Here is a 21,643-nt window from a genome sequence, read left to right as displayed (position 1 = left end):
AAAGACTCGAGATATGTATGTGTTATCTTTTTTCCACACATACATACATGTAAAGTTCAAGCTAGACAAGATAGATTCTGTCAAATTCATTGTATCTCGTCTAGATTCCCACATTAAGCGCTCGAGATATATATACTTTCTTCTGTATATGTATTATTTATAAACAAATAATCTTTTTCTTGCTTTTGTATTTCACAGGTGTATTTCTAGACAATCTAAAAATACTCTACAATTATATTAATATAATAATGGAGGATATGAAGTACAATGGTTTTTCTGCTCAACCATTGGAATCGAATGAAGTGAAGCCCTTGACACAAATACCAATGGAAGAATCTGTAATTGAAGACAGATTAATAAGCAATGAAAAAGGAAAGGAGCCAGAGGTGGTGAATGAAGAGGAAAATCCTAAACTAGTGAATGCTCACAAAAAAAGAGGTAGAGGAAGGTCTTTGGGCAGTAGTAATAAAATTAATCTACTACAAGTTTTAGCTTCTCAAGGTGAATTTTCTCTCTACAAGTTACTCATATCGAGTGGTATATATTTTTTTATTTTATTTGATTTGGTTTTTTTTTTTTTGATATCTTCGATTATTGTGGTACGGAAAATACTTACCTGCACCGAGTGTTTACACCAAATTAATTATTCAACTTATTATGTTTAAGTGATTTTATGTAGTGAAAATATACGTAAATTAATCACGGTTAATTGATATAAGTGTATGCACAAACGCATGTAATGCACACTAGGATTGGTGTAAACACCCAATGAGGATAAGCATAGATAGAATAGGGAGCGCACTGGGTCCTTAAAATAGATAAAATTCTGGTAGGAAGTACTTTCTCCTTAAAAGTCTTATACGACACGAATAAAGATTAGTCGGAACACATTGCAAGTACTGAACACCGAATGTGAGGCCAAAAAAAAAGGTTTTTGATTACTTGGTAAAAGTAATCAGTCAATTGATTTTTAAAAAGTCTATTGCATTTTGCTCCATCCTATTAATCTTCGTTTTAGAAGAAAAAGGAAAGTGGCTTATTTGGGGTTGATGTATATAGTATTGGTTGTTAAAAATTTATTTGATTATATCTCAACTTAAAAGACTAATAATAATAATGTATATTTTTTGTTTTTTCTGGTGAAGGTGGGATAGCAGCACTAACAATGGGGAGTGAGTTCACTCCTGCTGTTGTTATAGTGGAGCCTGGAGAAGTAAGATATATTTGATGGTCAATACAGTAATTTGTTAATGTTTTGATTGCTTGGAACTATAATCACTGAATTAATTAATTATTACTTTTTGCAGGATCTTGTTGAAAAAGTTTGGTCATTGAGTAAAATAAATGGTGAATCTGTGTGTATTTTTTCAGCTACTGGGACCATTTCAAAGGTTGATCTTGGTCATTCAATTGGTGGCATCCTCAAATGTGAGGCAAGTAACTAGTTGTTAGTATTTTTTTCTCAACAATTTCCTCGTTTTTTTTTTTTGGCTTTCCCATTTCCACAAATTTCTCCTTTTCTCTGTGTGTGGTTTTCCATCGCGGTACCCATTTTGGCCCCAACTAATTCGGATATGCTCTGCGTAAGGCCCATTAAAAAGAGGAAGCGTTCCCTATAAGGATTTTTTTTCCGAACCGAAAACCTTTGTTAGGGGTAAAGAAATCATATCTGTCCCATCACAGCCTTGATGGTCGCACATCCGTTGTTTTGTTTAGGTGCGTCTCTATATGGAGGAGTATGGTGCACATGAACCTAGACTCTTTTTCTCTATACTATGTATAACAATGTTATACTTTTTTAAAATTACTTAAATAAATATATATATGCGCACCCAAGCTTAAAGAGTCCTATAATGCAATGATTATTCGGTGCACCTTTACAATTGAAATTGAAGTTAGGAGTTCAAATCTCATGGTTGTAGGCATGTCTAGTCTCACCACTTTTGTTTTAATCAAGTGTTTTTCGTTTCCTTTCTTTTTTTATTTGTTTTATTCATTCAAAATCCCCAAATCTAATACATTAAAATTTTTATTCTTCTATTATTATCGCAAAATTTTATATAATTAAACTAAATGTTCATATTTAAGCTAATAGTAGTGGATGATATAACATATATTCAATGGGGTTCAATGATCCCAGCATTTTTTATATGGAGATAGGTATATATGTTCAAAATGATTAACATTGCAAGAACCTATAGTTTCTAAATGGTAATGGATTCATGGTAAGAACCTATAGGTTGAACCAACCAAATATAAATTCTGGATTCATCTCCTTGTAATAATGTACCCATCTCTTATTGAAATTTTGGATCCGCTTCTGATTTTGTTATTGCATAATATAACAATGTCATTTACTTCCTAGGTGCAAGAAAATATAGGGGAAAAACTTACTCGCACCCGAAATTTAAACTTTGACCTTTATACCAAATATTACTTACTTTTGCAGCATATGACAAAAATATTTGGTCCATCCATATATTTGCAGGGGTTCTATGAAATTTTGTATGTGAAAGGTTCACATGTAACTGTTGAAACATTGGGTGTTCGTCGTGAAGTTGCTCAGCTTAAAATGTCCATCGCAAATGCTGAAGGAATTGTCTATGGTGGTCTTGTTTGTGGTTCAATAATTGCTGCTGGAAAAGTTCAAGTAAGTGGCTCTAATTTTCTTTTTTTCTTTTTGCCAAAAGAATACTATATTTATAATACTAAGTTAAGATTATTTTTACATTGGGCTGTTGAGGAGTTAAGCTCATCATACCAAACAGTGAGTAGTCCAAAGCTGCATTTACAATATTACAACTTTTAACGTTTCTTTCAAAAATAGCTCCTAAAGTGTCTGCCCATAGTACTTCATCGACGAACACCGGAGGAATTGCCAATAAGTTGATTCCTGCCCTCAACTGCTTCCCTGCCTCTGTTGACAACTTGTCCGCCACCCTATTTGCCTCTCTAAATGTGTGATTTACTGGTGGATGTCCCAGCGCTACTAGGAGAGACCTGCATTCACAAATCAGGGGGTCATATATCAGATGACCATTGTTTATGCATTGTATTACCTCTGTCGTGTCCACAACGGCCTCTAAGAGCACTAGATGGTTTGATATTGCCATTTTTAAGCTATGCAAGAAAGTTGTTAGCTCATAATGGAGGATATTTGTGTATTTGATTTTCCCCATGTATCCTGTGACCCAATCCCCATTGCTATTTCTAATTATCCCTCCTATCCCCTATGTGTTATCTTTTTGATGGTAAGCACCATCAATGTTTAGCTTGTAACAACCCTTCCTAGAGGGCTGCCATTTAATAGAGACAACAATATTGTGTCTGGGCTCTTTTCCTCTTATTGCTATGTGCATGAATTTTGCAGCCTTGTTAATGACCACTCTAAAGGGGACATGATCCTTCCTATGGTTGAAACTGTTGATGTTCCTGGTTATCCAAAATTGCCAAAGGCAGAAAGGGATTAAGTGCCTCCATTTGAGTATGTCATTGAAGGGTTGGTGCTTTACCTTGTTAAAAGTGTGCACTCAGTTTGTTTGGCTATTACAATGTTTGGGATGCTGAGATTGAAATGGCTTTGGTCGGCTAACTTCTGCCAGCATTGATTAGCATTGTCACATCTGAAGAGAAGGTGTTCAATGGTTTCTTCCTCTTTGTTACCGAAGAAGCACATAGGGTTAAGATTCATACCCCTTGAGTGGAGGTATTGAGTTGTGGGGAGCCTAGCATGGGTTACTAACCAAAAAAAATATTTTATCTTGTTTGGCAGTTTTTAGCCCCAAACCTAGTTGAAGTTTTTCCTGGAATTGTGATCTTGATGATGGTTTAGACTTCTTATGAGGGTATAGGCAGTTTTAGTTGAGAAGATGCCACTAACGGTTTGGTTCCAAACTATTCTATCCAGATTGCTATAATTAGGATTAACAAAGATAGAATTAATAGTAGTAACTACCTCCCCAGGGAGGTCAAAGGACATATTACCAACGTCCCAGTGACCCTACTTGTAGCATGAGCCTATATTCAAACTCTCCTCATCCTTGTTGAGTGGACCACTGATGATGCTCCTAAGGATCTCCATACCAGGGATCCATTTGTCACCATAAAGTTTAGTTCTATCTCCTTACTATAAACATACCAACCATTTTTGACATTTTGCCAAGTCTTAGAGGCAATGTGCCTAGAACTAGTACAATGCTTCTGGAACATAAGCCTGGCCCACAGGGCATCGGTATTGTTGTACATCCTCCGGTCCAGGCTAGTGTGAGTGGCAATGTTTTTGTTACCAGCTGTCTGCACTCACAAGCCACCCTCCTCCTTAGACTTTATCATAGTTTTTCACCCAACTAGGTGTATTTTTCTTTTAGCTGTAGTGGTACCCCAGATGAAATTTCTCTGAATCCTGTCAATTTGGTTGCACATCTGAGCTGGGAGCTTAATTTATTGCATGACATAGCCAGAGATGCACCCAAGAGAGGATTTAGCTAATGTAGTTCTCTCAGTCATATTCAGAAAATGGGTTTTCCAGCCTGCATACTATCAATGATAAACTGATAGTCTATATTGGTGGGTCTTTTGTGAAAGATGGAAAAGCCCAGGTACTTACTAAAAGAGAGACTAGGTTTAATGGTCAATATCCTGGCTAGTCTATTTACTTCTCTTGGTGGCAGTTTGTGGAGAAGATAACTTTGGGCTTGATGTTATTTACCTTTTGGCCAGACTTACAGCTAAACTCCTAGAGAGTTTCTATAATGGTATTGCAGTTCTTAATGTTTGTTCTAGCAAAGAGAGTGAGATCATCTATAAAGAAGAGATGGGATATTTTTTGCCCCGTTTGACTGATTTTTATAGGGAATCAATTCCCATTATGCACTTTTGCATCAATACTTCTAGATAGTCTCTCCATACATATGATGAAGATATAGGGAGACAAACAATTTCTCTGTCTGATGCCCCTACTAGGCTTAAAGTACACAGTCCTACTCCCATTGACAAGCATAAATATAGAACTGGTGGAAATGTAGGACATAATCATCTTGGTAGTGCTGCTAGGGAAACCAAAGGAAAATAGTGTGTCTCTGATGAAGGACCATTCTAATCTTTCAAAGACCTTCTCCATATAAATCTTTAGGATCATGTTGGCATTTATACCTTTCATTTTCTTAAAGTGACTAATGTATTCGTACACAATAATGGCATTATCACAGGCCCTCCTGTTAGACAAGAAGCTGGCTTGGCTAGGGCCTATGAGCGATGACAATATAGGCTTTATTCTGTTAACAATGATTTTAGTGATCAATTTGTATATTGTATTGCATAGGCCAATAGGTCTGAAGTTCTTCAGCACAGTTGCATTTGCACATTTAGGGATTAGGCTCAGATGGGTAGTGTTAACCTCAGGGTTCATTTCAAGGGCGTGAAAGACCTACTTACAAAAACTGGTTAACTTACCCTCAAGGATATTACAGTACTTTTGGTAGAACATTGGGTGTAGGCCATCAGGCCTAGTGGCTTCGAAAGGTTTGAATGAGAATAAACAATCTTTATCTCACTATTCCTCAAAGGAGCACTAAGAATGTTCTGATCCGTATGTGAAAAGGGTGTGAGAGTCGTAAGGGGTGGTATCTCTACTCTTGGTAGAAGATTGATGGTCAGTGATGAATAGGGATAAATAGAACTGGAATATGGCATCTTCAATTCCCTTATGGTCATCTATCCAATCCTCTGCCTCATTGTGGAGGGACAGAATCCTATTCCTTCTTCTCCTATTGAGAGTGGAGATGTGGAGGAACTTCGTGTTAGCATCTTCCTCCATTAGCCAGTTTATCCTAGATTTAATTTTCCAGAATTCCTCTTCACTTCTCAGAATGACTGAATAGTTTTCTAGGAGTTGACACTCTAGATGTTGAAGGTAAGGGTTGAAGGGATATGCATTGGATTTCTGGATACCTCCTAGCCTAGCTAGAAGATGTTTCTTCTTATGGAAGATGTTATCTATCTTGTTCCAAGTAGTAACTTGGTCTTGGAATTTGATAGTTCCCTCAAGTAGGTTACAGTTACTCTCATAGGCCTGCTACACCACATTGGTGATGGAGGGGTGGCTGCACAATATAGGCTCAAATCTAAATGGTTTAGAGAGGCTGCTGGACCTGAACCAAGATTGATTAGCATAGGGTCGTGATCAGAGTGAGTTCTAAGAAGGTGGATAATTATACTAGAAGGGAATTCTTGGATCCAATCCTCATTAGCAAGACATATGTATAGTCTTTCCAGGATTAACTGACTTCTATTCCTATATCTCATATTAGTCCTGGTAAATTTGCTACCTTTGAAACCAAGATCAATCAGCTTACATTGATTTATGCATTGCTAGAAGATATTAGCCCGAGGAGCAGAGATACAATTTCCCCCATACTTGTCTCTAGCTCTCAGGACTTCATTGAAGTCCCCCTACTAGCTAGCTTCCATGATAGGTATCAGGTATAGTTCTGAGCTGCTACTAGAGGTTTCTTCTAAGTGCATAAGTGTTGCTAGCATAAACAATAGTGAAAAGCTAAGAGTTGAAAGATTGGATTACCTTGACCATGATATTAATGCCCTGGGATGTGGTGAAAACTTTATCAATTTTGAGCAGATCATCCTTCCACATGATGACTATGCCTCCAGACAGGCCAATAGCTGGGCTTTGGATTTGCCCAGAGAATTCCAGTTCATGAATCAGGTGTTTGTGCTTAGTCATCCTAGTTTCTAGGAGGACTAGCATAGCAGGCTTGTGCATTTTGACCATCTCAGCTCAGTGCCTCCTAAACTCACTACTGTTGGCACCCCTAGCATTCCAAATGAAGAAATTCATTAACAACTTGTTGTGTGGTGAGGACGTCCTTTTCAGGCATTTAGCCTTCCCTTTCACAGGATTGTCCTCCAAGTTCACTTGTAAAGAGCTGGCTTGTTTGTCTTCCTATATCAGAACTGGGCTTAGTCTTATAGCTGAGTCTCCTGAGTTTGGATTTGAGGCTAATCTTAGGCTTACCCCGCACAATTTCATACTCTTTGGGCATAGTGCGATAAGTATTTCTCCCCAGGTCTTTTGAACTCTATTAACTCCTCTTGTTGTAGGAGCATTGCCTTTGTTTTGGTACTCCCAACTTTGCAATCTGGGCCTCCAGCTCTGTGTTGGAGGCTTGTAGGTGCTCGTGGACATTTTTTGATCCTGCTATTTGGGTTTCTCTAGATGGTGGGGTCATGGTCCATGTTGGTGTCCATTGGGAGAATGTGGGGCTTACAATCTCCTCCCCTGGTGTTACTAAGGGGAAGAAGGGAAGGGAGTTGTTGATCTAATCCATCAGGGCACTCAGCTGGGTTGGTGTCATTGTTGTTAGCTGAGTGCCACCTCAGCTTGTATCAAGGTTGCCAGCCATAGTTGGTGCCCATAGTTCAACATTGCATGATTGAGGCATATAATGACTACCTTGGCTAAGTAATGAGGGTTATGGATTACCACAGTGATTAATAAGGACCCTATTAAGAGAGTCAGTGGAATGGATGCTCCCTCCAGTACCATTTCAATCCAAGAGGTGGGAAGGTGGTCCGGTAGTAGTAGGGTTATTATCACCATTAGAGGCAATGGTTCCCCTTCTAAGATCTGGGTCTGGAGAAACGGAGGGGAGTTTGCATGTTATTTTGATTGTTTACCATCGGAGTAAGGGGGGGGGGGGTAGAACAATGTTGGATTGTAGAAGGCATCCTTTAGTAGTTTTTAAGGCTTCATTTGCCTTAGTTGGATTTTGTGCACAAAGTTTTCTCATCATTACAAATATTTCAGAGGTGATGGGTACTGCCAATTTATTTGAAGGGTCAATATAGTGGGAGGGGAGAGGAGAAATAGAGTTCTAAGTAGGTAGTTCTCTTAGAGAGAGAAACTCTCTTTCTCCTTCAGCAAATCTGAGGCTATCACATGTAGATTTGACTCTAGTCGTGGAACCCATGATATGATCCTTAGGGAAGATGGATGGTATCATTTTTGGATTGGGCGAGTATATTAAACTTACCTCTATTAGCAATTTCCACTTTCCATTAGAACATATGCTCTTTTAGAGAGGAGCGTGTTTGGTTTTGGTATGTGGGTTTCATGTGAGCATTCTTAGTATTGGGTTTAGGCACGTGCCCAGGTTGTAGGTTAAATGCCTTAACCTTAAATGGGTTTAAAACTCGGTCAAGGTTTGTTTGACCATCCCATTCTCGACCCAAGTCCTTTGGCCCATCTAGGCTCAAAATCTTGGCCCCATTGTCTTTTCGTTGGTCCTGGGCTCTTTGGCTCGTTAGGGTTTCAGCCCTGGCCTCACTTTCCCCCAAGTCCCCAAGGACGACAAACTTACCTGTCGCCAATGATACATGAATGTTTTCCCTTCCACTTGCCTTCTCAACCGTGTGTTATTCTTTTGGTGGATAGTATGCTCTTGCTTTCCTTCTGGTCCATCTTAGGAACTCCACTGTTATCCAATCGTTGCCTCCCTTTGGTTGTGGTTCCGCCGTAGATGATTTCGGCTTCTCAGATGGTTCCAGAGTTTGTGTAGCCGTGCATTTCCCCGTTGTGTGGCCTATCTTCCCACACCTCTTACATAATATTCCCTCCCTCGTATTCAATTTGCTGCATGTGCTCTCCAATTACGACGGAAGTTCTAAGTGGGATGTCTATGGGGAGATGCAAATCCGTGCATATTTGCCTCTGAAAATGTAGATGTGAAAGGATAGACCTTCAATAGTATCCCCACTTTTCTTTCCACTCTTTATAGAATCTCCTTGTCGAAGAACTCGGTGGGTAATTGGGGCAACCTGATCCATATAGAGGTTGATTGGATCTTGGACTTTTTCGGAACAAAATTGGGTTCCCAATTTCGGACCGAGAGGAAATGGCCTATAATGAACAATGGGACTCCATGCAGGACCTTTTCCATATTAACTTTTTCTTGAAACTTCACTATGAAAAAGTACCAGGCCAAGTCAATGATCGTTAGGTGCTCACTGGGCACCATAGTTGTTGTAGCTTTGGTTTGGGTAGATGATGGAGAATTTTCTTCCCAAATACTTTGATGATCACTGAGAATCTCCAAGAGTTGTAGATTCTCATTTTTTGGTCATGGGTTAGGAAGGTTTCCTCAGTATTTTCTTCTTCCAATGGAGCTTTTAGAGCTACCTCCACTTGGTGGTAACTTGGGTGCTAGACGCTTGACTTTGTCAAGTGGTTGTCCGCTAGGACTTCTTTGAAGCAGTTCTTCATTGAAGAAGCTTCTATATCCATTGGTGCTACTGTGGGATCCAGTGTGTAGGGCGATTTTCGTAGTGGTGAGGGGAGTGGGTCCAGTACAGGGGTGGGGGTGGGACCATATTAGGAGGATATAATAATTGAAGAGAGAAGTCAGAGCCTCTCTCACCTATCTCTCCTATACTTCTACACTTTTTTAAGTAGCTCTAGTTTGACTCTTCCTATATCTTAAACTATTGTCAATAGTAAATTAAAGAGAAAATGATCAAAATGATCCTTAATGTATGAAGATTGGACTACTTAGGTCCTTGATATATGCCACCTAAATTTGATAAGGAGAATTACTTGTTATTGTAGGCCAATTAAACTTGATAGAATAAAAATTGTTTACGTGCCAACGTACAAATATAAACCCATATACTAATATACCATTTTTTATAGGTTATTGCCGGTACATTCAAAGAAAACACGCAAAGGAAATATCAAGAAGAGCAATCTGAACCTCAAGGGATGAGTTTGAACCATCCCCAAGAAGAAAACTCTGAACCATTGCCTCCTTTGAAATTGGAGAAAGAATGATCATGTTAGCTTCTGAGCAGAAGCGTATTCAGGATTGAAATTTAATGGCTTCAACTTTGCACAAAATTGATTATACCATTAAAATTATGGGTTCAAATATAATATTTATTGAGATTTTAGTAAGTTTTTACATACATATCTAGCTATACTTCGTGTCCAAAGTTATGGGTTCAAATGAACCTGCAGCCAAAAGGCTACATTCGTTCCTGCTTCCGAGATAGCACGATGAAGAATTCTAATGATTTTGGGGATGTCTTCATCACTCTTCTAATTCTTTCTTTCTGAAGAAACATTCATTTGGTAATTTGTTTGAGCCATTTTTCCTAGGTATTATAAGTCAAGAATGCTCTTATTTGAATTGATTTTTTTTGGTAGCTATGATCCATTTCTAAGTAATCAACACTCAAAAGAGTGGTAACTTGCTTTAAGACAGTGGAATATGAGCTACGGACAATATCCACCAAGTCAAACTGTATATGATACAGGTTCAAATTATATTCAAGAATGTGTTTGTGCTCAATTTATATTATATATTTCTTTTCTACATTATAACGTATACGTAGGCAGCAAGATGTCCTACGACTAGTTATAATTTGAATAGAAGAAAATGATACTATCATAGGACTAGTTCATTTGCTTAGACATTTGCGAATAATCGATATGTTTTGGCATCAAGACTAATTTGTCTGACTGCAGCAACAGCAGCTATGACTCCTAAGACTGAAAAAACAAGGGCTATTGCCATGTTAAACCAGAAAATAGGTCTTCTCTTTGATGGTTTGAATGTCAAGTTGTAGAAGATAACAGGCAACACAAAGTCAAGAGGCAAGAAACCAAATGCTCCAATCACTGCATTTATATCTCCAAAGAATGGAAGCATTGCTGCTATTGTAGTCGATATGATTACTGAAACTGATCGAGATATTAGTCTTGGAATTATATTTCTGGTAGAAAATTCACTGCTCTTTGGATCAGCAAATGTTCTCTCTAGTACTTCATTTGTTGGCTGCAAATACACCTGCAGCAAATAAACCATACCATGACACCAAGTATTAAAGTGAAATCCTTTATTTCGGATTTAGAAGGGGAGCCTTGGCGTAACTGGTAAAGTTGTTGTCATGTGACCAGGAGGTCACGAGTTTAATCCGTGGAAACAACCTCTTGCAGAAATGCAGGGTAAGGTTGCGCATAGTAGACCCGTGTGATCTGGCCCTTTCCCGGACTCGGCGCATAGCGGGAGCTTAGTGCACCGGGCTGCCCTTTATTTCGGATTTAATTTAACTTTTATCCGTGGAAACAACCTCTTGCAGAAAAGAACTTTTATATTCTTAAGTCACCTATAGATAATAACAAGTACTTGTTACAAAAAAAATGGAATTAATAGTCTTAAAAATAAGGCAGGTTTTGTGCGTCACAATAGATAGCGCAATATTCTTTACATATATAAGCTAAATCCTCAACTTCTATATACTTACAATGTAAAATTTTCTTATACTATCATTATAAATTATCCTGTTAAAGCAGTTATAATATGCCTTAAGTTTTAGGAAACTAAGGGCTTTTAACACTTTGACCCTTTGGCCAAAATATTTACAACCGCTAGCCAATATACATATATTATACACTAATATATACATTCGCCCGCTATTTATGTTGGGTGGGAAACTATTTAATAGCATGTTTGACCAAATTTTTAAAATTTGCTTATTTTGAAAAACGCTTTTCTCAAAAGTACTTTTCAAAAAAGTATTTTTGGTGAGAAGTAATTTGTGTTTGGCTAATTAATTTGAAAAGCATTTTGAGCAACAATTAGTATTTGGCCAAGCTTTTAAAAAGTACTTCTAAGCGTATTTTTCTCAAAAGTGGTTTTCAAAAAAGTGTTTTTGGAGAGAATCTATTTTTCTCTGATTCTTCAAAAATACTTCTGCTTCTACTCAAAAGTATTTTTTTTCCTTCAAAAAGCTTGGTCAAACACCTTAATTTTGGCAAAAAAACCTTTGACTACCACTTATTACAAGTGAATTACCTATAATTATATTTTAAATGACCTAATAAAATAAATATTATTTTATACTGTAAATATATAAAAGTTAAATTCTTTTCTTTTAGGGGCATGGAGAGGGGAAAGTATTTTTTTTCTTTTTCAGAATGCATAGAGAATGTACATACCACAGCAACAGCGGACAATTGGAGAATGGTGAAAATGTTAGTGATGAAGATAAATGACTTTGGGACAAGATTCTGGCCATTATGTGTAAAGTTGCTGAGAATGAGGCCCTCAGCTTTGTTCCCAAATGCCCAATATCCAGAAATGGCTACACTGAAAAAAGTTGTTGATAGCATGGCGTAACAAATGCATAGCCCTTTAAACATCTTCCCTTTCACCGGCGGCGCTATTGTTGCCTGTAATCACATTGCAACGTATAGTACTTTTCGTATAATTTTTAAATATTTGAATTTCTCGAATATCTTAATATTTATTCTTGTATCAACTAACCTGAATTTCAGGAATTATGCCATTTCCAAATGTGGTGGCAATAATAGCAATTGCATTAAAAATGCCAAAAATGCGCGTTTCCTTATCGCTATTGATCGAATAGTCTTTCTCTGGTCCCTTAGATGAATTTCCTGGGAAATATATTAGGAGTTGTTACATAATTATTGCAAAAATAAGTGTTGGTAAAAATAAATGTATAAGCCTTTGCAATAGAAATAAAATACCTATGTAAATGGAACCAGCTGTGGCACAAGCACTATAGGCAAGGCAAAGTAGCAGAGAAATCAAGTTGATATGCCTAAGTGAGTGAAAAGATGGCATTTGAGCTAAGACCAACATTAGGCCTCCAAATATGACTACAAATTCATATAGCTTCATAGTCCCACTTGGGTTTAACAACAAATATATTGCCTGCCAAAAGAAAAAAAGAGAAAGATAAAGAGTTACTTATAAGAAAATTATTGCTATTCTTTATGTGGAATCAGGAGGTTACGGGTTTAAGCAGTGGAAACAGTCTCTTGCAAAAATGTAGGGTAAGGTTGCATACAATAGACCTTTATAGTCCGAACCTTCCTCGGACCCCGCGTATAGAGGGAGCTTAGTGCACCGAGCTGCTCTTTTTGCCCTCTTTATGGGATTTATGTTATATCCACTGATAATATAAAGATTATTGTATCATCAGTATGTAACTTGTACCGATAAAACCGACATATATAAATCGAACCTATAAAAAACCTAGTTAATTGGTTTAGTTTGGTTCTAATATTTGAATAACCGATTTAAATGATTTGATTTTTTAAAAGGAAAACAGATCCAAACCGAACCATGAACGCCCCTTTGTGTAAATACTTTTTATACGGTCAGTGCCTAAAAATTAAACCTCCATCCTTGTGATAATTACTTAATTTAGTATCCTCCCAAAAGTTGGCTTAGTTTTGGTTCAAGAACTTACTTTCATACATTGTCCTCCCAGAAGAGTGGAACCTATGACAGCACCATAGCATACCATAAATTGAATTGGTCCCACATAATATTTGCCCCACCTTGGTCCTGTAATATTTCATCGCTATTGGGTAAATCCAGATAATTACCAGTAAATAAATACGTAAGAGCTTTCAAGAAAATGTACTGGTTTCATACAGGTATGCGAAGTTGGAATTGAAAAAGAATACTACACCGTTTATCTTAGTCCAAAAAGAATATTTTTTACTGACATATAAATATCTGACAGTAATAAAAGACTTTAAAAAGTCATTAGATGTAATTAAAGTAAACATACTAATATAACTAAACTTAATCTTATCAATTGATATCGCCTATATTATAACTTTTTTTGTTCTTCAATTGAAGCAATTTATTAAGGACGAACACTTCAACTTTATCTGCAAATTTTCTCGTTGGTGGTCAAAGAGAAATTATTAAATTGGAAATATAATGTTCCAACACTTCGTGATCACTAATTTCATTAGAAAATTCTACAATCAAGTAGCAGTTATGGGCCCAAAGATAAGACATGAAAGGAAGAAAAAGAAAAGTCGATTTGGCCAACGGAAAGTGATTGTGCTAAATACAGGTGGGGGCTAAATTCTGTTAAGAAAATCAACTCACGAGTCTTATTCGGATTACATATTTAAAGCAACAAATTTCAATATAAAAATTATTCAAAACTATATAACGAGACAACAAACGGAGGAAAGAGGTATAAGAAGACTGATTCACTCGCTTTCGAGAATTAAAATTTGCAGGTTATTCTCCGTCTAGTTTGACTTATGGTAACTTATTATAAATCCTTTTTTTAATGATTACAAAAGCTTATAGCTCATGAAGATTAATACTCCTTGTTAAGCATGACTCTTCAAACTTGGTGGCTGCTCAAAATTAAAGGAAATCTCAAAAAGGAAAGAAAACGAAAAAGAGAAACACAAAGCAAAGAAGAAAAGATGCAGGCAACTCAAAACGTTGCAATATTGGATACATCAAATGTGAAAACACATTTGATCACTTACAATAAATTTTGGAAACAACTTTTTTCATATAGAATAATCCTACTTGTATATCAATATTTCTTTTGTGCAAATCTTCAAATACTATAAAAAATTATTAAATTTTACTGTAGCAATAACTCAATTTCTTAATCACACACCAACGACTCGCAAGTCGCAATGACCCCATTCTGGTTCCTTTAATGTACATCACATCACATCACATAAATATGAAACAAACATACAAATTTCTACTTTTTCTTTTCTACATTTATCATATTATATGTTTATGTATTGTGGTAGGTTACTTATTTTTAGGTTAATATTCTGCATTTACTATATAAAATAGTTAAGTAACTGAATTTTAGATTTAAAAGTTTTATACGTCGAATATCAAAGTTTAAGGTGTAAACGTCGTTACATACCTAAAATGTCGTTGGCCATGTCGCGGAACCGGAGATGGCGGCGGCCGAGCTGAGCGTGGTGTTCGAGAACCCTAGACAAGAGGTTATATGAGTAAAATGTGACCAGAGCTCCGATGACAAGACACAGGATACCGCCCCACCATCCAAGTGAAACAAAGGCAAAAGGAAGACTTAACAAAGGAGGAGCTACTATTGAAGTTGTCAAGTGGTAACCACAATGCACCCATGATCCTGCAACAAAATTAAAACCTTAATTCCCGTTTAATAGGAAACTCACTTCAAAACTAAATATTGGCGCTACACATAAAAATGGCGGTCCGATGCACTAAGCTCCCGCTATGTGCGAGGTTCAGGAAAGGGCTGGACCACAAGGGTCTATCGTACGCAGCTGAGGCAGATCCAGGATTTAAATCCTATGAGTTCAACTTTAAAGGTTTTTTTTTGCATTGAATTCATTATATTTTTAAAGTTTTGGGTTCATATCTATATTTTTTTTTGCAATTTTAATGAATTTTTACATATAAATTCTTACTCCGCGTCAAAAATTATGGGTTCATTGAACCCACCGACAGAACACTATATTCGCCCTGTACGCACCTTTAATCTGCATTTCTGTAAGAGGATGTTTGTGATGTTTCCTTAAGATGTATAACTTGGTCAGACAGTCAACAATATTGACGATTAGCTTAGCTAAGTCTGACGATCGAAATTTTTTAATTCAGTTGTGGTAGTAGGTGAAGTTTATTAGAGTTGTCCCACTTTAATAGTATTTGAATTTTCTAACAAATAAATTAGAGGAAAAAATCTAATGGACTAGTTGTGGCAAGAACCCTAGCCAACTCGAATCAAGCTGGTCAAGAATAAACTATGAAGTACTTCTGCTGAGATTCTCAAGTACCTAGATAGAACTAAACTATTTATTTTTTAAACTATAAATTTCTTGGTATAACTAAAGGTCATGAATCAAGTTTTATAAATTATATTCTTGCTTTTTTTATATAATAAGTTCATCTATTTTGTGTATCACAATTTTTTTTGTCAAGTATATATATGGAGGTAATGACGGGGCCAGAAATTCTTACAAGAGAAGTCAAAATACTAATAATATAATATGCATCACTTGATATTTGAACGTGTACTTCTCTTATTTTAAGGGGATTCAAATATTTAAATATTCTTAAAAAGTTTGTTTAGATCATATTTATACAGTATAAATTTTAAGAAAAAACATCAATTGAGTAGGTATTATATGGCAGCAATAGTAAGTGCGTGGCTCAACAACATCATATCCTATCAATTAACATATCATGTCATAGAACAAGACATATTTGGTTATATAAGACCATCCTTATTATATTTCTTTGTCTCTGACCATCAAAATTTAAAGCTTTAGCACATTAATGATTGATAGTAGTTGAGGACTACAGTAAGTATATGGAATCAGAGAAACGGCCAAAAGAAACCCCACCATAAAACAAGAAAGTTTGAAACTATGGCTTAAATTGTTTCTTGTTCCAATTATAATATGACATTAATTACAATAGTGTTTAAAGAATCTTTTAGTTATGTGATGACTTTTCTATTAATTGAAAAGTACTATGTTCAGCTTGTTTGAAGGATAGGTTGGAAATAGACATAGAATTGAAGACAGTAAACTTAAAAAAAAGTTTGAGTCAAAGCGATACAACTACAAAAATAAAAAGGCAGCCCGATACACTAAGCTCCTGCTATGCACAAGGTTCGGGAAAGGCCGGACCACAAGGGTTTATTGTACGCAGCCTTATCCTATATTTCTGTAAGAGGCTGTTTCAACGGTTCAAACCCATGACTTCCTGGTCACATGACAATAACTTTATAAGTTATGCCAAGGTTTCCTATACAACTATTTTTTTTAAAAAAAGAAGAAAAGAAGGAGAATGATAAGGGATGGGAAATAAAGCATTACGATTGGGAAATGTAAGAAAAAAACAAAGAAAGAAAGGGAAAAGATATACATATGAAATATGGAATATATACAGAATATAGATATAAGATATAACCTTTGGATTTAAGAACAAAGAGGGCACCAGCATCAAGCTCTTTTCCATGATCATGTGAAGAAACTCTACTGATCTTAATATCTTTTTCTCCAACTGTTCCCATCTTCTCTCTTTAGCAAATAATATGTGTATATATAATTATATGTACACTACTATTTGTTTATATATATCTTCTCCAAAACACCACCTCTCCCTTCTCTTTTTAACAACACCACCTCTCCCTTCTCTTTTTAATGTTTTTGTTCTTTAAAGGAGTGGAGATGATATGGAGATGATTTAAGAAAATTATGACAGTATGGAAGTTTATATATAGCGGTATCTACTTCCATCTACCCACTTGTTTCTTGATAGCCCAACTGAAAAAGAAAAGGAGTCTAGCTGGAGTTTTTTTAAAATTTTGGTTTCTCATCTGTTGTTCGGTAACTGTTGTTCGGTAACTGCAATGGACGTTGACTAATTCGGATATGCACCTCGTAAATGAATTCCTTTTCATGATTTTTTTATTATCATGCTCGAACTAGAGACCACTAGCTATGGGTGGATGGATCATCTATCCCAGCAAAATTCTTAGTGGGTAGTGTTTGACCAAAAAATGATAATCTTTGGCTAAACTAATTAATCGGTTATTTAAGAGGTTAATCCTAGTTGAATATAATAATTTCAAATCTAAGATAAGCAATGTAGGAGATGTAGGCAGGGATGAAGCAGATCTAATGCACTATACATTAAATGCTTCGAATGCAATAATGTGTTAGAAGTATGAAATATTAAATGACAATAAATGACACCAAATGTAAATAAAGAGGAAAATTCACCCAATATTGAATGAGGTAGATGATTCCTCCCGCTGACAATGATGAGTGACAAGAAACTATAAGAATATTGAAAACTTTCTCGGATCCGGTGGAAATGATAAGGAATAATCCAAAAAGACGAATCTCTTTAGAAAGGTGTTCTTTGTATTTATCTTGAGAGCTTGCTTTTCAAAAGAGTTCTTATCACCTAGAACATTACATATATTTTGCCTTATCTCTCATTCCTTTTATATGGGACATCCCCCAAAGTACCCTAAAAGTACAAATACAGAGAATATTCAATGGAATATTCTCTCTGAGGATCCCAATACAAAACTAGCCGCTACTACTGCTCGTAATACTCGACCTCAGCCGTGACTGACTGCTTAGCAACAAGTTCTGTTAATCACTGGTCGGCCTCGGCCAAATTGCTCATGATAATCACGAATAACTCATGATAATCACCTCTTCGTGCTGAATTTCCTCAGTCGAATTTTGACCTATACAATTAGTCCCTCCGCTTATCGAGGTTGTCTTTTGGCCGACCTCGGTGAGCGGACTTCACTAGTCGTAGTCAAGAAATTCATGTGGGCAGGTCGAATAGTAAAGACCACGGTTGAGATGGTGATGTGGCGTTTTGTAGGCCACACTTATCGTGACGTTGGTTCAGACTGACGTCACAGCATCACAGGTCATTATTATTCATGCATCGCTTCCCGCACCCCGTCGTTTCGATATTTGCATATCAGTGGTTGGTTTTCTCGGTTAAGGTGTCTGTGTTCTCTATAAATAGGGATTGGAAACCCTTGGTATGGTCCTTTATGTTTTTTGGCATTTGAACTTTCATATTTTCCTCTCTTCTTCTTCTTCCTGTACTCTTGCTCCCGTTGCATTCATTTTTTCACCCTTGTTCTCTTTTCTGACTTGACCGATTTCTACTACTCCTACCTCTCTCGAGTTTGTACTTTCTGCACTTACATGCAACTAAGAATGGTCAACGCATCTTCTAGCTCTGCTGAGGCTTCTAACCCAATCCCACTAGCAGTGAGAATGCCTCCTCTTGACGATGGGGCTACCATCGTTGCTGAGGACGAAAGCTTTCCCACTGTAGAGGAAATAATTCCTCGTAATGACAAAGCCAAGTCGGACTTCTCAAAGCTGCCCGCAGACGAGTCTGAACCTGTGGAATCTGAAATGGACACGGTCGCCTTCGCTGAGATTAGGGCCAAGTTTAACATCCCGGCCCACATCGATCGAATCTCGGCTGGTCGCGATACGGTACAGGTTCATCGCACTGGATATTGCGCGTTCTATGCATATCTGTTTTATGTGGGCTATTCTCTTCCTCTTTCTCTGTTGGCGGAAGAATTCTGCCGTTATTATGGCATCTGTCCAGCTCATCTCCCCCTTACATTTATAAACTCTTCTGTATGTTGGTAAAGTATGCGAAAATGGCCAACCGCGGGATCTCTATTTGCTATCTACTGCACCTCTTCGCGCCAAGTTTCTATAGGGGTACGATGTTACACCTTCGCCAGTGTGGGAGCAAAGAATTGGTGGTGAAGATGGACGATAAGGCCAATCGTCGATTTTGGTGCAACTTTTTCTATATCAAGACCGAGCACGTGATGGCAAACCCCGATGGGTTCCCTGAAGTATGGAACTTTGCCCATAAGTACTTTTGCCAATTGTTGTTTCGTTTATCTCGATTTTAGCGTATTTGTTCCTCTTTTTCTTTGTGTAGCCGAGAAAGATCCACCTTCATTGGTTGCAGACATTCATGACTGGGTAAGTCAGGTCTTGCCCTATACGGTGGGGGTCCATGAATGGTCGACGTTCCACAATAAGTTTGGGCGCAAGCCTTCCGTGCCGGTGAGTCATTTATTTTGAACTTAATAACTCGACCTTCATGTTATTTTATTTTCCTTCTATTTTCTTTTATAGTGGAGTTGGCTTAACTTCTGCTGTTATTGTTAAGTCGTAGAGCTTCGAGAAGGGTGAGGGCTCCTACCCCTGCCTTCCGTCAATCGAGCACTATGACGGGGTCTTCACTTGCTGCGACTGCGGGCAAGTCAGTTCAGACGGTCACTTCTTCTCAGACCCTGGTATTGCGTAGACCTAGTCGTCGGTCAGCGGCCCCAACGGCAGAGATTCCAGCTTCTCCCGTGTTACACTTGGTAGATGAGTCATCACCGAGTGAGGAGGAACCGGTTCCACTTAAAAGGAGGAGGGTGAAAGTTGGCGGCGAGATAACTAGAGCCGAGAAATCAACAAAGGGCGACTCTGGGCTAATCGTGGCTGCATCGGAGAGTGAAATGGACTTGCCCACTATGGCTCCGCCACTTACGGAGGTTGTGGGAGATGCTCCTTTGACCGAGGTCATTGTTGAAAAAGGAGGGCTACCTAAGGCTGCAGAGGCCGTGTCGAGGAGCGATCCATCACCCTCAAGACGGGCTAGCGTTCCTTCGTCAGCTGAGGAGAAAGGGAAGAGTATGGCTGTGGACGACTATAAGACCGGTTCTGACGTCGACCCTGAGAAGGTGCGGATGTTTACTAAAGGGTTTACTCGGGTGGAGGTAAGGTTAGCGGGATCCACTCGCACCATAGTCGTCCCCTTGGACCGCGACTTACTGGTGGATATAGAGAACGTGGTTCCCTCTTTGGGTCCTCTGTGCTCTAACGCCGAGGGCATGATATTATAAACGTTCAACAATGCTGCCCTATTGTCGGACATAATTGTAATCTCCTTGAGGGTAAGTTTCCGATCTCTCTAGTTCTCTTGCCTTACATTCTTCTTTCTTTTTATACTGATTTCCTCTTCTGCTTTCTCTTTTTCATTAGACCATCATTTTGGGGATTGAAAGTGCCCACCGATAATAGAAGCGGAAAGCTATTTTCAAGAAAATAGAGAGGAAGTACCATGAGTACCGTGTTAAGAATCGTGAGATCTACAAGCGGTTCAGTGCAGACGACAACTTCCAGGCCCTTTGGGATGAGCTGAAGCAAAAAGACGATGAACTTATGAGAGTCATCGATAGATGCAGCGAGCTCGAGGGGGAACTTAGAGTCAAAAAGGACGAGCTCGAGGTGAGCAAGGGGGTCGAGGCTGAGTGTGCAGACCTTCAAACCCAAGTGGCATCTTTGCGGGCCGAGCTTGAGCAGAGTTCGATTAAAGCTAACAATTTGAGTGACGAGGTGATCGAGAAGGTGTTAGAGTTGGAGAAGGCCGAGAAGACCAGGGTGACGGATTTGGTGAAGGTAGTGGCGTTGGAAGATGCCATTCGTGTCCTCCAGTTCGAGCAGATGAATGATGCGGAGATGGTCGCGCTAAGGGAGGCACGACTTGATGAGCGAATTGGGGGGCTTGAGAAAGATGTTTCAAACCTTAATGATCAGATTGCCGCTCTTGAGGCCGAAAAGGCACAGCTGTTGGCTCAGCCGTCCTCCTCTCACACTTCCACTTATCCCGATGTTTCATAGAATTTGTACGAGAAGTGGATCCATGCCGAAGCCCAGTTAGACATATTCAGGGATTTGATGACGGCGAAGAGAGTTTCTGAGGCTGAGTTTGAGGATGCTCGTGCTAAGGCGCGCGACTCGGGTCGCTTGTGGTTATGATCTAGGTACGCCGAGGGCTGATGATGGTGATGAGGACTTGGACGGGATTAAGCAAGATGCCTGGTATGGGGATGAATACTCTAACGGCGAGGACGGTGCTATTGAGTAGTTGTGCTTTTTTGTAATTTGTGTTTTACTTTTGTGGGCGTCTATTCAGCCCTTGTAAAGGTTATCTTTTGGAATTGGAATGCTACTTTTGCTATTTGTTTCTGAATCTTCTATTTTCTCTTGGATATTTTCCTCGTTTGGTTGCCTTGATTGGAAAAACTTTGGATTTAGTCGTGACCGTGTTGGTAGACGTTAACTCGAACATGGTCGAGTGTGACTTAATTCGAGCTAGATGGAATGTGATTTTTATTAATTCAAGCAAAGTCGAATGCCACCTTAATTAATTCGAACGAGGTCAAATGTGAGTTAAATTCGAGCAGGGTCGAATGTTACTCTCAG

The 21,643-nt window shown here is 38.2% G+C and overlaps 2 protein-coding genes across 2 annotated transcripts; one reads left to right on the top strand and one right to left on the bottom strand.

The window, feature by feature from the left end:
• Positions 1-10,397: 10,397 nt before the first annotated feature.
• Positions 10,398-17,045, bottom strand: LOC104243085 (GABA transporter 1). The gene is made up of 7 exons (XM_009798229.2): positions 16,785-17,045; positions 14,746-14,976; positions 13,291-13,388; positions 12,563-12,749; positions 12,339-12,469; positions 12,011-12,244; positions 10,398-10,859 (listed from the first exon to the last, which is right to left on the bottom strand). The coding sequence occupies exons 1-7, from the start codon at positions 16,885-16,887 to the stop codon at positions 10,479-10,481; spliced, it is 1,365 nt and encodes a 454-aa protein (XP_009796531.1). The 5' UTR covers positions 16,888-17,045; the 3' UTR covers positions 10,398-10,478.
• A 2,053-nt stretch (positions 17,046-19,098) lies between these two features.
• On the top strand, positions 19,099-21,058 carry LOC138881615 (uncharacterized). Its single transcript, XM_070161853.1, has 4 exons — positions 19,099-19,233; positions 19,323-19,366; positions 19,557-20,154; positions 20,459-21,058. The coding sequence occupies exons 1-4, from the start codon at positions 19,099-19,101 to the stop codon at positions 21,056-21,058; spliced, it is 1,377 nt and encodes a 458-aa protein (XP_070017954.1).
• Positions 21,059-21,643: the final 585 nt, after the last annotated feature.

Source organism: Nicotiana sylvestris, chromosome 11, assembly GCF_000393655.2.
Source record: "Nicotiana sylvestris chromosome 11, ASM39365v2, whole genome shotgun sequence".
NCBI lineage: Eukaryota > Viridiplantae > Streptophyta > Magnoliopsida > Solanales > Solanaceae > Nicotiana > Nicotiana sylvestris.
Note: the sequence above shows the minus strand (reverse complement) of the source record. Positions and strands in the feature narration are given on the sequence as shown.

What these genes read in the sequence shown, in the direction of transcription:
- LOC104243085 (XM_009798229.2), bottom strand. Translation starts at nt 16,887, where the DNA reads ATGGGAACAGTTGGAGAAAAAGATATTAAGATCAGTAGAGTTTCTTCA. An exon ending in CATGGCCAACGACATTTTAG is followed by an intron (nt 13,389 to 14,745) that starts GTATGTAACGAC and finishes GAAATATTACAG; the next exon opens with GACCAAGGTGGGGCAAATAT. An exon ending in TGGGAGGACAATGTATGAAA is followed by an intron (nt 12,750 to 13,290) that starts GTAAGTTCTTGA and finishes TTCTTTTGGCAG; the next exon opens with GCAATATATTTGTTGTTAAA.
- LOC138881615 (XM_070161853.1), top strand. Translation starts at nt 19,099, where the DNA reads ATGTTACACCTTCGCCAGTGTGGGAGCAAAGAATTGGTGGTGAAGATG. An exon ending in ACCCCGATGGGTTCCCTGAA is followed by an intron (nt 19,234 to 19,322) that starts GTATGGAACTTT and finishes TTCTTTGTGTAG; the next exon opens with CCGAGAAAGATCCACCTTCA. An exon ending in AAGGGTTTACTCGGGTGGAG is followed by an intron (nt 20,155 to 20,458) that starts GTAAGGTTAGCG and finishes CACCGATAATAG; the next exon opens with AAGCGGAAAGCTATTTTCAA.